The sequence below is a fragment of the Lissotriton vulgaris genome, chromosome 5 (assembly GCF_964263255.1).
Source record: "Lissotriton vulgaris chromosome 5, aLisVul1.2, whole genome shotgun sequence".
Lineage (NCBI taxonomy): Eukaryota > Metazoa > Chordata > Amphibia > Caudata > Salamandridae > Lissotriton > Lissotriton vulgaris.
Window position 1 is genome coordinate 2,000,203,460 of NC_141693.1, and position 17,898 is coordinate 2,000,221,357.

General features: G+C 47.5%; 1 protein-coding gene across 10 annotated transcripts in view; it reads left to right on the forward strand.

Annotated features, from left to right (window-relative positions):
- The window catches only part of RAPGEF1 (Rap guanine nucleotide exchange factor 1), a 714,396-nt gene that overhangs the window by 511,891 nt on the left and 184,607 nt on the right, over positions 1 to 17,898 (forward strand). For all 10 annotated transcript variants that reach the window (XM_086924774.1, XM_086924779.1, XM_086924781.1 and 7 more), the window contains one exon: positions 813 to 924. In XM_086924774.1, the coding sequence (XP_086780900.1) occupies positions 813 to 924 (112 nt within the window). The remainder of the gene's footprint in view (positions 1 to 812; positions 925 to 17,898) is intronic.

The following is a 17,898-nucleotide window of genomic DNA, read 5'->3' on the forward strand; positions in this document are numbered from 1 at the left end:
GATTTCATTGGTTACAGGATATGTGATGTCCTGTCATTTGTGATCGAATTTATGACATCATGAGTATTGCATTGGGTGTGGTGGTGTTGTGTTGCTCATCATAACTGGCTAATTTCAGTTGTCTCTAAGATTGTGATTGTCATCATAGTAGCCCCTCCGAGGTAGTATTTAGGGCGATTTATATCGATTTTAGTGCTTTACTTTCATAGTGAAGAACCACCCTATCCCTTTAGTAGTGTTTTTAAGGATCAACTTCATCCTATGGTCAGTGTAAGCACCTGATGCACACATCCTTTTGCTGTGTGCACTAGGCGTGATACAGTGGCCTATTTGATTGAACGTTGATGAACGGTTCGAAATCATAACATGAGCACACCCAGGGTGACGACACAAGTGTGCAAAACAAAGATGGAAATGCACAGATATCAGGAGGCGGGAGAGGTAAAATTGGGACAGAGAGGTGTGTAGAAAAGAGAAACAGTAAAACCTGGCTTTGTTACAGCATTTGCAAAGCAAAGTCAAAAGAATGTTTATAACTTGTCGGGGAAAAGAATGTAACATCCTCGGCACACCACAAACACAGAGTGAAGCATACAACTGGTCAGACCTTCTGTGGGCACCCACACTGCTCAAGACTGAATGGGTTCCAAGATAGAAGACCTTTCTTGCTTGGTAGGCATATACAAGGCTTGGTGTGGGCCTTTTCTTTTGCCTGGTACAAGACATTATAGCAGTGCAGTTACAGATGTGTCGCTTGATGGTGATGCCCGAGAGGAGAGGTTCGCACTGACTTTAAAAAGTTCCTTTCACAGGCATCACATGCTCCCGGACTCGCTGAACGAGGAGGAGGACCTGGACGAAGCAGATGAGCTGTCCTTGATCGACCACAACGAGATCATGTCGAGGCTCACCCTGAAACAAGAGGTAGGTGACCGAGTCCCCACACCCTCCATATCCACTCTTGTCATAGGCCAAGCCTTTCTTGATTTGGCCATTAGGAGGTATGGGCGGTGGTGTTCTAACGGACTGTGGTTCAATCGATCGCTTTTCACACTGCCCTAGACTGAACAAATGCCCATTCTATGTTAAAGACAGAGACCAGTTTTCCCTCTGTAAAGTGCAGTGCATCTTTGGAGTGCCTCTTCACTCTTTGTGTAGGGGAGGGAATCTGCAGCAAGGCTCACAGTGGATCAGCACACTTGAATGGCATGTGCATTACTCCTCTGCACATCCCCACGTCGGCCACTTTCACTGACTAGATAGCTCTTGCAAGGACCATGGACACCATAAGCGTCCAACTTCCCACAAAGCTGCAAATTAAGCATTGGAAGTAAGAAATTATCTCTTATTGGCCTGCTGGATGCTTAAACTGTAATGGAATTTCCAGAGTTAATGTCCAAGAGTGTTATTCTCCCATGAGGTGTGTACTCTGCACCTTTAGATCAAGCGCAAGTCCACAGTCACTGATGCACGTTTTGCAGCGTAAATTCTGCATTCACATGCTCTGCCTTTTTCCACCATGTAGACAGTCTAGATGACCCCTTCTGGCACCAACCCCAAGCACACAATGCCCCAAAAGGTGACCACTATTTTAGATTTTCATCCATTGGTGAGTTTGAAAGCACGACAAGGAGCTGCGTTGGTGATTCCGGAGAAGGGCGCCGATTCTGTATTCAGTCGCACGTCGAAAAGAGGCCTTTTCTGTGCTCTTTCACCCAGTCAGAAAATGACATGTTATGGGATTTCGTTTAGCGCTCTCCCACCTTTTTTTGTTGGTTCTTTTTATTGGCATTTGTAAATTCCACTTTATTTTAAAAGTAGCTATGGAGACTCTGCCGTTCAAATTGTGTCCACATTTTCATTTCCAATTTGCATTCAGTGTCGAGCATCCAGGATTGGGGGGGGGGGGGGGGGGGGGGTGCTCGGTTTGCCAACATATCATGAATCAGAACATTGCTTTACATGCTTCTGGTTCAGACCCAAACTTTTACAGAGAAAAACAGAAAGGCACTTGGGACCAGAATTGCCGCCAGAGTCGGGTATAGCTTAATACAATAAAACCAGAACAATTTGTCATAGATGGGTTGTAATCCGATGAAGAAAAGTAAAAAACAATCTCCCTTTTAAAAGAATAAACAACAATTTGTCAGAAGACCTCTTTCTTTGAAGTGAAGCAAATGGACAAAGATAAAAACAACTTTGAAAGGGATCTTTATTGCATGTTCGCCTTCTGGTCACAGGCTCACAGGCATGCATGATTGATGAACTCACAGTGCCGGAGATAAATAGAATCAGTCATGTGTAGGAAATCTTTCCAAAAGAATACAGTGCTTGTACTAGCACACAAGGGAGAGAGCTGAAAATCAAGCAATCTCCAGGAGTCCGTTGCAAAAAAGAAATAAAAATTCAGAAAGAAAGCACTTGTGGAAGAATACAAGAAGCGAGCCAGAGAGGTGGTAAAGAGGCTTTGCTCCACAGGAGGTACAGAGACCTGTTTGACAGCCTAAAAAATATAAAGCCAGCAAATAGAAAGTCAGCTACAAAACACAGACAGTGGCAAGCAGTGAATGGATGCATTCCTAGGGAAGCGTTCAGCGTGTCCCCAACATATGTTTGCAACCGTTCAGCTCTGCTGTGTGTCATGAAGGAAAGGAGGAACCTTTATAAATGCCTACTAATGTGGATGAAGGTGGGAAGGTTAGAATGTATCACTTCAAAGTGACAAAACAGATTCCCAGAGAAACACATCAAGCTATGGGCCTGAATTCGATCTCGGCGGACGGGTTTCTCCTTCACAACAGTAACGGATATCCTGTCCGCCGAAATCTAAATCCCATTGGTTACACCACGGAAGTCTAAATCCCATTGGTTACACCGCTGAAATCTAAATCCCATTGGTTACACCACTGAAGTCTAAATCCCATTGGTTACACCGCTGAAATCTAAATCCCATTGGTTACACCGCTGAAATCTAAATCCCATTGATTACAATGGGATTTATATTCGGCAGATGGGATAGCCGTTGTGACAGAGTAACCCACCCGCCAATATCTAAATCAGACCCTGTATCTTTGAAGGGCATTGCCTCCAGATAAAAATGCATTATATCATGGGATTATCAGAAGGGCTGCAGACACTCATGGCGAGGAAATGAGAGGAACAGGAAGACTCTTCTTCACTTGTAGAACGTTTAAGCCATATCCAACACCATAACCAGTTTTGACCTATGCTGCAGAGTATAACCATGCGCATCAAGGGAGCGCTCTTAATGCTGGCTCCAGACAGAGATCGCTCCACTTCTAGAAAAGAAATGGAAAGAACTAGACCCGACCTATATTAAAGGGAGCACAGAGGCGACTCCTAAGCCCAGTAGAACAGGTCAAATATGTCTCCAGACCTTCCCCCGATAAAGATAGTTAAATGCGGCGGAGAAGAGGGCTGCAGTCACATAATAGCACATAGCTTAATAAATACATTGCTTATGAAATATGCCCATCAACAGTTGGAAGAGATTGAGGCATTAACACAACACCTTGCGGGAAAATTCAAGAAAAGAGCAAAAGCTGTCCTATACGAGGGAAAAGCTATACAGCACCAGTTTAAAACAAACTAAATCCTGCATAGATTTCAAGTATACAAGTTCAGTCTTCCAGTTTTAGGAGGGTATTCCTAGCTAAGATGAAGCAATCTGATGAAATAGATCAAGTTAAGGAAGCTTTACAAACTAAGTTAGGTTTCAAAGAGGGCTTCCACGTAATAGACTAGATCAAGCACCACAACAACTGAAGTTTTTAGGCTGCAGGACATTGGTAACAACCGAACACGCAAAGACGCATCTTTCGTGTATAAAGCAACCGAAGAGTATTTAGTACTAGAGGTGTACCCGAGATATACGCCCTTTCGCATATACCCGTACCCAATCTATTGGCTGGTAAAATAGAGTTCCTGTGTACAATGTCATGTACGTTTTCAGAAGATTGTATATCTAATATTTTATTTGTGGTTCACTGTAAAGCTAAAGAAATCAACTCCCATTCCAGAAAAGAAGACAACTTTGCTGGCAGCGTAGTTAAATACAGAGATGGTCACAGTAAAACCAAGTCAAAGTGAATGTAGGGTTCGAGGCATGTGGGCTGCTGAATTTATATCTGTGCATATATCGCCGCCTAGTGTTGAGTCCGGATGATTGCACATTGTTGTCCTGGAAGAGTCTTCGAAGTATCACGAGATAGGTGGCTCCTCCCCTGGACTACAGTGCGCATGGGCATCCTCTCCATCCTCAGATTGTTTTTTTCCGCCATTAGGTTCGGCTGTATATTTGTTAACTCGAGTTCGGAATTGATAAAAAATGTTATATTTGGCCAAAAGGCCTTTAGTTATCGTCGGTATTGTCTTTGCGATCGGTGCCCAGTACTTGTTCCAGCTCTATCCTCGAGCCGGACGTCAAGAAGAGCCTCGTGGCTTTTCAGCACTAAAGGCCCGGTCGACGCCAGAGGCCTTATCGACGATCCATTATGGAACTGAGCCCGTTCAAGAGATGTCCCGTTTGCAACTCCAAGTATCCTCACATCGATGTCCACCCGGTGTGCAACAAGTGCCTGTCTCCGGATCACGATGAAGCCAGCTGTATGGCTTGTTCTCGGTTCCGCTCCAAGAAGACAATTCGCCTTCGACGCGCAGCGCGAAAGGAGGCCCAGCAGACGGCACCTGACCCGGTGAACATCTTCGATGCCGAGGAAGATGAGGGAGTCGAGCAGGAAGTTCAAGAGAACCTGTCTGATCCTGCATCGGAGATCGACTCCAGTTACGACGCAGATGTGGAAATGGTCTATAATGAAGACGTCGTCGACGAGGTAGGAGACGACGATGAGGCCTTTGGGGCCATCGAAGATAGCTCGAGCGAGGAGCTAGGCCCAACCGTTGGTACGGGGGCTGAGACTAAAACACTCTAAAAGGCTCAGGTCGAGGGATCACCACATGGCCTTACCCGAGATCAAACGCATAGTTCTACAGCCTCGCCTCAAGGCCCGGCTACGGACATTTCCAACGAGCCATCGGTTGAACGATCGAAATCAAAACCTAAAGCATCGGTGTCTACAAAACCGAAAGCACCGGAAACTAAATCGAAACCGAAAGTACATATTACTTTGGTCGGATCAAGGCTTCTGAACCATCGGCACCGACGAAACAGAAGAGTGTTCTCGACCCGGGGAGGTCGCTAAAGGGTTTCGAGCCGAAGACCGGGCTCCGAAGAAAATGGTCAAGGACATCGACCCGAAGAAGTCGGCGCCGAAGGCCGTAGACACAAACAAGGGACTCGAAACTCAGAACGTTCTCGATCCTAAACGTCGACTCGACAAGGCTAAGGGCAGTAAAGACCTCGAGTCCACGACTAGCAGTGGCTCTAAAGACCCCGTCGAGTCAACACAGCCATCCGCCTCTTTTTCGAAGCAGGTGTCTGACTCGCTGCAACGCATTAAAAAGAAGGCTATTGCTGTCGGACCGAAGTCCACTCCACCCCCGAAGCCAGTCAGTAAACCGCCGAAGTCGTCGGCACCGATTAAGTTCACACTGCCGCCGACAGTGGTACGTAAGGCATTCGCCCTTAAGACTGGCGTCGAAGCTGCCAAAAAGGTGTCCATGGGGCCAAAGCCTACAACTACGGAAGGGGCCATCAAGCATCGACAGCCTCTGCAGGAAGATCAGTCGAGGCAATTCATCGACGCTGAGACTGGCACACTTTCCATTTTCAAGCGAAAGATCACCCCAGAACAGCCTATGGAGTCATATAAAATTCCATTGAAGAAAAAGAGGGATTCTGCTACGTCACCTCTTCTTTTTGAACCTCTACAACCATATGGGCAAGACCCTGCTCCTATTTCACCCACACATTCGGATGTGGATGTAGGGGATGGTGACAATGAGGATTACAGTTATCCTGTAGACACTGATCCAGATGATCACACTGAACCCTGGGCAGACGCTGTTGACCCAGGGGATCCACAAACTGCTCTGGACAGTCATGTCTATGCTATTAAAACCTCATCTACAGAAGACACAGCTGCATTTAATGCACTTATTGAGAGGGCAGCAAAAAATCAAGATTTCCAGCTCCATGCTGACCCTATTGAAGAGGACATTTTGTTTGACACCTTCTCAACCTCAGAGAGAACTGTCAAGACTCTACCCATGCTAAAAAGTGTCCTGAAACACGCTGGAGACATCTTTAGGGAGACCACAAGGGCATGGGTAGTAAACGCCAGAATTGAAAAAAAATACAAACTAGCACCTGTGGACCCTACGTATATCAAGGGACAGTTGCCGTTGGACTCTCTGGTTGTTTCCAATGCTCGTAAAAGAGCGAACTCGCAAACAACGGGTGATGCTCCTCCCCCTGAAAAGGAATCTAAAGTGCTAGAAGCATCAGGAAAAAGGGTGGCAGCTCAAGCGGCCAATGTCTGGCGAATCTCCAACACACAGGCACTCTTCGCTAGATATGACAGGGCTCATTATGATACACTCGAGACCCTGTTACAATACTTGCCAGATGAGTATAAGGAAACAGCAGAGATGCTAATACAAGAAGGGAAACTTATATCAAATGCATCTAGTAAGTGTGCACTAGACGCAGCAGACACTGCAGCCAGGGCGATTAATACAAGTGTTATGTTACGAAGACACGCCTGGCTGAGAGTCTCCGGCTTCAAGCCTGAGATACAAACCACCATACTCAATCAGCCGGTTAACCTGATTACTTATTTGGCCCAGAAGTGGACACCACCTTAGAAAAAATTAAGAAGGACACAGAGACTGCAAAGTCTATGGGGGCTCTACAGTCGCAGCAGTTCAGGGGTGGTTCTTTTCGTCGCTCCAACAATAGAGGAGCTTCCAGAGGCCAGGTGTCCCAGCAGGCACAATACAGTAAAGGAGGCACGCAGACCACCTACAACAAGAACAATAGGGGTGGCTATCGTGCAAACAGCACCAAGGGCAGAGGTCGTGGAAACAACAACTCCCGATCCTCCGCCACTAACAAACAGTGACGTCTTGCCACTGCCCCCGACCATACCACACCGGTCGGGGGGGAGACTACAACAGTTCCTGCCGGTCTGGAAATCCATCACTACAGACAGGTGGGTGAGGCAGCTTATCCAATACGGTTATTGTCTGGAGTTAACATCCACTCCACCCAACATACCCCCAAGACACCGTCCTATGTCCGCAGAGCATTTACAGTTAATGCAGCAGCAGGTAGTCAGCATGCTGCAAAAAGGAGCCATAGAGCTCGTGACTGTGGAACAAAAAGGTACAGGGGTGTACTCGCTGTACTTCTTGATCCCAAAAAAGGACGGGTCCCTCAGACCCATACTAGACCTCAGGCCCCTAAACCAGTACATCCTATCAGAACACTTTCACATGCTCACATTACAGCAGGTTCTACCGTTACTCAGTCAGGGAGATTTCCTCGCAACACTAGATCTGAAGGAGGCATATTTCCATATACCGCTACATCCGTCACACAGAAAATATCTCAGATTTACCATTCAGGATCAGCATTATCAGTTAATGGTCCTCTCTTTCGGAGTGACGACAGCACCCAGGGTGTTTACCAAGTGCCTGGCGACAGTGGCTGCACACCTACGGAGACAGAACGTTCACGTCTACCCTTATCTGGACGACTGGCTTATCCAAGCAAAGTCGGTCCAGCAATGTGCCACCCACATGTCCCACACCATTCACCTTCTTCACGATCTGGGGTTTTCACGAAATTATCCAAAGTCCCACCTTCAGCCCGCCCATGTACGGCAGTACTTGAGCGCGACAACAGACACTCTGGCAGCCAAAGCACAGCCAAATTCAGTGAGGATCAACAGCATGCAATTGCTGATACGGAAATTCAAACCACAACACTCGCTTCCAGCGCGAGTGTTCATGCAGTTGATAGGCATGATGGCCTCCTGCATCTTCATAGTCCCGCACGCGAGACTACACATGCATCCGCTTCAGGAGTGCTTGGCACGTCAGTGGAATCAGGCTCATGGACAATTGAAAGACCTAGTGTTGATGACCGGTCGCACATACAACTCTCTACATTGGTGGAACCCACAAAACCTTTGCAGGGGCCGACCGTTCCAAGAGCCTGTGCCACAGATTATACTGACGACGGACGCATCTCTCCAGGGATGGGGAGCTCATGTACTCCACTACACAGTGCAGGGACTATGGACAGCACAGCAGAAGAAGATGCACATCAACCTTCTGGAACTGATGCTATCTTCATGGCAATGAAAGCATTCAAAGTACATTTGTGTAACAAGGTAGTATTGATCTGGACGGACAACATGACGGCCATGTACTACATAAAGAAGCAGGGAGGTACACACTCTCCACAGTTTTCTCATCTGGCTCAGCGCATGTGGAAGTGGGCCATTCAGAGAAACATCTTCCTCATGGCGGAACACCTCCCAGGCAAGGACAATCAGATGGCGGACCTGCTTAGCAGGCACAGCCACCAGATGCACGAGTGAGAGATACATCCATCAGTACTCCAACCGTACTTCCAGCAGTGGGGTCATCCAGAGATAGACCTGTTTACCACAAGGGAAAACGCAAAATGCCAAGGCTTTGCCGCCAGGTTCCCACACCCACAGTCGCAGGGAAATGCGATATGGATGAACTGGTCAGGCATATTTGCGTACGCTTTTCCCCCAGCACCGCTAATACCGCTAGTGGCACGCAAACTGAAGCAACACTCGATGACTCTCATCCTGGTTGCTCCGACGTGGGCACGCCAACCATGGTACACCACGTTTCTAGAACTCTCGGTGGTACCGCATCAAAGGCTGCACTTCACGCCCAGGCCTTTGACCCGAGCCATGGCGACATTCAGCATCCAGATCCGCAACAGCTCAACCTGGCGATCTGGCTCCTGAGGTCTTAGAATTTGGCTACCTCAACCTGCCTCCTGACTGTATGGCTATCATAAGGGAGGCAAGAAAGCCCACCACTAGAGCATGTTATGCGGCGAAATGGAAGCGGTTTGTCATTTATTGTGCCAACAACGACATTAATCCGCTAGTTGCATCTACTCACAACATCATCTGTTATCTATTACATCTATACAAATGCAATCTGGCCTATGCTTCCATTCGTATACATTTATCCATAATAGCAGCTTATCTCCAAAACAGGCAGCATCTCTCACTTTTCAGAGTGCCTGCCATCAAAGCTTTTCTGGAGGGACTCAAACGAGTTATTCCTCCCCGACACCCACCAGCACCTGTATGGAACCTGAATGTGGTCCTTACCAGACTGATGGGACCACCTTTTGAGCCTCTACACTCATGTGAGATACAATTCTTGACGTGGAAAGTGGCTTTCCTAATAGCAATCACATCGCTACGGCGAGTTAGTGAACTTCAGGCACTAACTATCCAGGAGCCATTCATACAGATTCACTCCAACAGGGTGGTACTACGCACTAACCCTAAGTTTCTGCCTAAAGTAGTTTCACAGTTCCATATGAATCAAACTATAGAACTGCCAGTGTTCTTCCAGAATCCAGATTCGGTGGCAGAGAGAATGCTCCACACATTAGACGTCAAGAGAGCTCTAATGTACAACATAGATAGGACAAAAGATTTTAGGAAGACAAAACAACTGTTTGTTGCCTTTTCACCACAACACAAAGGCAACCCCATTTCAAAAGCAGGTATAGCCAGGTGGATCGTTAAGTGCATACAGAATTGCTATCAAAAGGCTAAGCGCACATTAACGGTTCCCCCAAGAGACCACTCAACACGAAAGTTGGGGGCATCCATGGCTTTCCTTGGAAGCATTCCTTTAGAGGAAATCTGTAGAGCAGCCACATGGTCTACCATACACACATTTACAAAACACTACTGCGTAGATGTGCACTCCAAACAGCAGGCAGCTGTATGGCAGGCTGTTCTAAAAACACTTTTTCAGACTGCTGCAGCTGGCACGGGCAGCCGCCGCTAATAGAGGGACTGCTATGTATTCTATGCACAGATATGAATTCAGCAGCCCACATGCCTCGAACCGAATATGCTACTTACCAGTATGCATCTGTTCTTGGCATGTAGGGCTGCTGACATTCATATCGCCCGCCCTCCTCCCCGGCGCCTGTAGCGGCTGCAGCACTCAGAATTACTCTTGGCCTGGTCATCACTTACTGTACTACACTCCATCTCTGCCACAATGGCGAAAAACAATCTGAGGATGGAGAGGATGCCCATGCGCACTGTAGTCCAGGGGAGGAGCCACCTATCTCGTTATACTTTGAAGACTCTTCCAGGACAACAATGTGCAATCATCCGGACCCAACACTAGGCGGCGATCTATGCACAGATATGAATGTCAGCAGCCCTACATGCCAAGAACAGATGCATACTGGTAAGTAGCATATTCGCTTTGCAAGATCAAGTTCAGCAGATCAGTCTGACTGTGGGGACAGCAATTAATCTGCTTCGATAAATAGCATCACGCACCCATCTTATTCCAGGAGCTCATCTTTAGGTGAAACCTGTGCAGGAGTGGTTAAACAATCAGTGGTCTCAAGTAAAATGGAAGATCTTTCAAATACCTGTCTCCCACCAGACAGAGCGGATGCATCGCACACAGGTTGGGATGTCAACCAGTTAAGCATTAGTGCAGAGCCAGAGTCCTCTACTACAAATAATTACCGACAACGCATCAACAATGTGTTATCTAAACCAACCGGTAGAAATGCTATCTTACACACTTTCAAAGTTTACTCTGGACTTTTGGGACTAGACAATACAAAGAGGAATTTTACTTGGGAGACATCCTGTTCCAGGAGAAAAAACATAGAGGTGGACTACTTCAGCAGACAGGTAGGCAGGCTGCACGTGAAAGAGTTAACAATCCACTGCCGTCTACATCTGTGAGATGTAAGGCGTGCCAAGCACAGATGTTTGCAACAAACAAAAATGCCCAAACTCCTCAAGACACCAACACTCACAAGTTTGAAGCAATGCTCTGTCAGGAAGTTGGTACGAGATCTTTGCAACCACGTTTCCTTCTGATTACACGTATTCCCCATGTGCTAAACTAGATTTAAAAACAAAAACGCAATAGTGCTTTTAATTGCACTGTAATGGTCCCAAAACATGGTCCCGACACCACAAGGGATGGGCAATGATACGGTCTCAAAGGACATGCTAACAAAGGAAAGCTCAGTCTGTACGATGCAAAACACCTGCACTTAGCAGCTTGGCGCCTGCGTTCTTTGATTTCCAACATTTATAACGGCCTGAACAATGTTTACCGATTATACTCGAGGCAAGGGAAGCATTACCTAAGCACTGTTATAAAGCCATATTGACATTGTACATTTATTGGTGCCCAACAGATAGTTTCAATAACCATCTCTCAGAGGAATGGGTCGCAGTCCAGTACTTAGCCGATCTACACAAATGCAAGTTACGGTATGCCTCATTAAAAGTGCATTTGTCAGATATCGCATTGGGGAGAAGGGCAATCAATCAAAACATTTCAATACCTGTCATCAAGCCATATTTTTGCAACTTTATTTTTATGAAAATAATCGTGACTTTAAATTGTATTAAATATTGTTACCATTAAACGGGTGTATTAATCAGGGTAGTCTGAGTTCTAAAATAGGGCCCAAAAAAATTGTATCAGACCCTTGTGTAATGCTCTACAATCGAAGAACTATCGGTCCCCTGTTTCTCTTCCACTGTAGCATGTCTGCTAGTGAATGTAAATAAAGTACTATCGGTACTGGAAAAGAGGTAAAGACAGGAAACACTAAAACACGAGGGCAACATAACAGAAACATCCCAGAAGGAGAGCGGGGAATTTGACTCCGGTGCCTAGGGTTTGGGGGCTAAAGCAGTAACTGGGAGCAGAGACCAGCCACTGAATGGGGTCTCTGTAGAGACGCCTGTATTCCTTAAATACCACAAAGTATCAGTATACATGAGTGTATCGTAAGTGGAGTGGAACTTAGAACCTTAGCATATAGTAATACTGTGATGAGGCCTAGCCCAGTGATGGAGCGCCAGCAGAATAGTTGGGGTGGGCAGGGGTGACAGCTATACAGGATGACACGTCACTATACATCTGTAGCTACGGTTCGTCAGATCACATCCATCCGCTGTGTAAGATGGCCAAGTGTGTTGAAGATGGGATAAAGACAACACTAACACTTGGCAAGTAAGCCTGGACCACTCTCCAGTATGTCCGTAATGTGGGGCATTCCCCCACAACCACACTGCAGTCCCCTGGGCACAGCTCTAGCATTTGGAGTGTCCCAGCATTTCCGGTCTGTATAATTTCTGTTGGTTCCAAAACCAATCATTTAAGACCTTGAAATACAGGAATTTTTGGGGGGATTTCCTGACCACCCTGTCTTGATCCAGCAACCGGCCAGACCACTCTTCTGGGGTGTATTCCTTCCTCAGCACAGTCTGACAGAGGTTTCTGGATGCACACTCAGCAGGGTTTGAGAAATGTTCATCAATAAGAAATCTAAAAAGACCAGATACCACCTTGTGTAAGGACCCAGGGAGCATGATATTTCCTGATGGGTGAGGCCATTAGTACAGTATGCCTTTGGTGCTAGGCAACTACTAAGGCTGTGTTTCCAGCTTTTTTAGCCATCTAGCCCCTGAGTCCACTTTAAATGAGTCCAAGGATTTGGGTTAGCTGCATGGCACACTTGGTCTAGGAAGAAAACCCCCTTGTCAGACTATTCCTTCCTATCTGGATTAAGCCATTTCTTGAAGGAGCTAAACGATTATCAGGCACCTGCAGCTCCAGTTTCAAGGTAGAGTTTGAACCTGGTTCTAGCAGGACTCGTGAAAGAGCTCCCTAGAACACACCGCAGAAGCATCATGTGGCCACTGCCGCAGCGACTGCCACTCATGGTTCAGCCGAGCTTGTTTTCTGGCGTTTGAAGGGCGTGAATGTGCTAAACTCCAGTGACACAGTCACCAAACTTATGTTTTTTCAAAGATTTTTGTCTCAAAAGACCTATTTTGAACTCCACCCTTGGTTCACAATGCACCAGGATTCGTACTCCAGCTCAGATAGCTTTCTGTTGCCATTGGTCTCGGATGTTCAATAACACAGCTCCAGGATCAATACATTCCTTGAAAGATTATTTTGTGCCAGCTGCTCGACCTTTGATCCATATGACTTGAGAACAGTTCTGTGTCTGCCAAAAGTTTCCCTGTGATGCCCAGGACTTATTCCCCCACAAAAAACAACAGTTAACCTTCTATAAACCCTCGAGCACTGCCCCCTAGCTACTCTGGATCTATCTTAAGCTGCATCTTGACTAATGCACCTAATGCAAGGTAGGGAACATACACCTTTCCAGCTTTGCTGTGTGTGATGCACATTAGCCTTGACGCTACCACACAGCCTCTGCAATCTGTGCCTTTCGCCAACCCACGACAGCCAGACCTGTCATGACCTCCACTGCAAGAAGACCCTGCGATAATGGAGGAAGAGGCAGCGGGCTCATCACAGAATGCAGCAGCAAAACTTCCCCCAAAACCTCTGACAAAGAGGAACAGGCCGGCCCATCCAGCACCCCAGCAGCCAAAGAACGGGAGGGACCTGAAGCCCTGTCCTCGAGGGCTTCCGAGGCAGAGGAAGAAGAGCAAGAGCTTCTCGTGAAGCTGATGCCAGCCTGGTCCATGGGCCCAAAGACCAGGTCAACCTCCCCACTCCCTACAGTGAGAGCGTAAAAAGGTCCACCATGAGCCCCCATCGTCATTGAAACTTGCATTGAAGCCTCCCTCTGCAACCAGATCTGACACCTTGGAAGGCTCAGTGTTTGAAAAAACTCTGAGGTCCTGGCTCAAAACAGAATCAAATGCTTACCTGTATACTGGCAAGACCCTCGCCAAGCTCTCTGCCCTATTACTCATGCGCATCTCTAAGAAGCGCATGCAGACCTTCGATGAGGAACCAGGCTTTGCACCCTCCACACCATCAGCCCCAGAGAGTGTTAGACACTTGGTTACAACCCCTTCATTTTTTTTATACCTTTGCCTGATAAACAACATCCACCCTTCCTGGCCTCCCACCTCTCTCTTCCCCTTCCACTGCTGACTTACTCAGAGCTTCTCAGTCCTGACCCCACCTCAGGACCCCTTTAATGAGCCACTTATGTCTGAGGAGGGAGAAGGCTTGTGACAGGAGTGTGTGGTCGATCCCCAGAAGTTTTCGACCCTTATCCCATCAAGGCCTGGCCACCTAATGCTACCACTGCTAACTGTGTGGGATTCAACGAGCTGCCCAGCACCACAAAGTAAAAATGCTTATGATGAAGGATGAGGATGACTTCCTGACAGAGACTCTGTCTATGACAGAGAGGGCAGTCCAGCTCCTTCTCATTTTAAATGGAATGTTGTGATTGGCCACAAACTCTGTGACCTGAATATACAAGGCACCTGAACCCATCAGGGCCAGGTGCAGCTCATCAACTACTTGGAACTTCTAGCCATTTGTCTTGCTCTCAAAGCTTTCTTCATACACATTTGAGGTAAGACAGTCCCCCTAAAAATGAGCATGTCTGCCATGCAGTACATCTAGAAGGGGGGGGAACCCTCTCCCTTCAGCTCTTTGCACTGGGTCAGGAGATCTGGCTCTGGGTATTCCGCAACAACATTTAACTGTTGGCGGAGCATTTGCAGAGGGTGAAGAACGACTTTAATAAGTCCTGCTTAGGAGGACTCGCCAACAAGTCCACAAATGGGTTCGCCACACACAAGTCCTTCAAATCACACACTGTGCATAGATTGCCATCTGGTGTTGGGCCCGGATGTTTGCACTTTGTTGTTGTCCTGGAAATGTCTTTGGAAGTCACGAGATAGGTGACTCCTCCTTTGGACCATAGTGCGCATGGGCATTGGCTCCATCTTCAGATAGTTTTTTTCCGCCATCGGGCTCGGATGTGTTTCTCTCGCTCCAGTTCGGAACCATCACCGATTCTACTTTTGACGCGCTAACTATCCTTCACCCTTTATACAGTATTGTTTTCGATCGCGAATCCAAGTCGTCGCGCATCTCTCCAACGTCGACGGCTTCGATTCCAATCGTCTACTTGGGCCTTGGCATCTGGCTCATGGAAAGGAATCCATTCAAAAAGTGTCCTTAATGTGGGTCGAAGTTTCCCCACACCGATCTACATGAGGTGTGTAACCTCTGCCTCTCACCGGAGCACGAGGCCAGAGACTGTGCAGCTTGCGACTCTTTCCGCTCCAAGAAGACCATTCGGGATCGTCGGGCTTGAAGGAAAATGGCTCGTTCGTCGACATCCATTCCCGACAACATTTTCCAGGAGGGCGTCGATGTACCTGAACAGGAGCGAATCCAAGAACCCCTGAGCAGCGGCTCCGAAGTAGAGCACTCCGAGGTCCAAGAAATCACTCCTGCGCAGTGGGTCATAAGTAAAGATGTCGACCCTCAGTCCCTCCATACACCTCCTCCACTTTCTCCCCCACCACACCATTCTCCTACACCATCTCCTACACCAGGGAACAATGATGACACTTTTGATGAAGGGGAGGGTGCGGATGAGGAACCATTAGGGAACTATAGGCCACCACCTTCTCCTGATCCTTGGGACGACTACAACACACAAGACGTCCCTAATGTTCCACCAGAGGATATCTACCCCTCTAGGCCTTCCACTCCAGAGGACACAAAAGGCTTTAATCAGCTACTTTACAGAGCTGGCCAATACCATGGGGTTAGTTTACACACAGACCCAGTGGAAGAGGACACTTTTGATACCTCACAAAGGTCCACTTCTATTTTACCTATGCTTAAAGGGGGTCATCAAGCATGCACCTGAAGTGTTTAAAGACCCTGTAAGGGCAAGAGTTATTAACCTCAGGATCGAGAAAAAGTATAAAGCTGCCTCTGGGGACCCAGCTTATATTAAAGGACCAGTACCGTTAGATTCACTTGTAGTTTCCAATGCTAGGAAGAGGGCCAGCTCTCAGACATCCGGGGACGCTACACCCCCAATAAAGAGTCCAAACTTTTAGACGCCTCTTGCAAAAGAACTGCGTCACAAGCAGCTAACATATGGCGTATCACCAACACTCAAGCTTTGTTAGCTAGGTTTGATAGGGAACATTACGATGAACTTGAGACCCTATCGCAGCACCTACCAGATAAATATAAGAACAGGGCCAATTACCACATACAAGAGGGAAAGCTCATCACTAACACCTCCATTTGTTGCGCTCTGGACGCAGCAGATACAGCCTCCAGAGCCGTCAACACAAGTGTACTTCTGCGTGGACATGCTTGGCTACGCATTTCAGGTTTGAAACCGGAAGTACAAACTTCCATTTTAAACCAGTTTTTTGATCAGGAACACTTATTTGGACCTAATGTAGATTCATCACTTGAAAAGATGAAGAAAGACACAGATACAGCCAAATCTATGGGAGCCTTGTAATCGCAAGTTCTTTTTGTCGCTCTTTCTACAAACGCACCTCCAGAAGCTACTCCTCTGTCAACCCTTCCACCTCTTACAAGACTCCCACCCAGTCTACATACACCAGAGGTTACCAAAGAGGAAGCTACGGAGGCAACAACAACAAAGGTAGAGGCAAAACCAACAACACCCGATCTGCCTCCACCCCTACCCAATGACTTCCCTTCGCTCCCCCAAGACGATTACACTCCTGTTGGGGGGAGAATACAACAGTTCCTTCTGAAGCAACATCACCACAGATAGGTGGGCGAGCCAAATAGTTCAAACAGGTTACTGTCTAGAACTAATTTCTAACCACCCTTCCCCAAATCTCCCCCCCCCCCAAACATACCACCCAGGCAGCACCCAATGTCACTAGACCACTTATCACTGTTAAAACAGGAGGTCATCTCTCTCCTGCAAAAACATGCAATAGAACCGGTACCCCTGTGTTACAAGGTGGTTCTGACAATATGCACTGCCCAGATTTTTCGCTTTTTGAGCACCTAATTGTTGGGCTTTTACTGCGGAGGAGCCTCATAATCTGGGACTAATCCACAGTGAACGCATAATGGAGACTGCATGGAGATTTTTACTGGTGTACCCCTGGCTTGACTAGGCCGCTGTGCAGCAGCTGGAGTATGGGACACCGAGCTGGTTACATGCAGCCACGGGTGTACATGCGTGTGCACACGTGTAGGGGCTGCGCAGGGGACATTCCTAGCGTGCGCAGTCCAGGAGCAGCTACAGAGTGAATGGTGTGGCAGGACTTATGCAGAGCTGGGTGGTAACATGGAATAGGCTTTATACCCTGGGAAGGAACATGCCAGGGAAAGTCAGTGTGTTTACTCTTTATTATTCCCCTATGGGGATATGGGGCCTATGGCTAAAATTACTTCCACAAAGCCTACAGATTCCAGACACGCTCTACAGTGCAGTGTAGCGGATGTGAAAATGAGTATTCTGCAGAGTCCAAAGTCATATTTGTACTGCTTTTGGGTCATCCAGAAATGTCATATTTCTCGGAGTCCCTGGCTGGGGTCTGGCCATGGTAGGTTAGATTATTGACCTTTCTTCCCAGAGTGAAGATCTTCCCTCCAAGGAGAAAAGGTAGGTGGAGGTACCAGCCAATCCATCAACTGCTGTCGCTGGGTGCCAGGCACCAAGCTGGAAGAGGGCAGGCAGTGAGGGGGGAAGGAGTTGGGTGTCAGAGGCCATGTGGCCAGACACACTGGACCGCACCATTTTGAACAAACCCAGAGGCTGGACAAGGAGGGAGCAGGGAAGTCATGTGTCGCTGTTTGATAGGACACCCAGTGACTTCCTGCCAGCCCCCTACTCAACTTTTAAAAGTACTTGCTCTCTCTGGGGTGTGGTCTGCGGAGGCG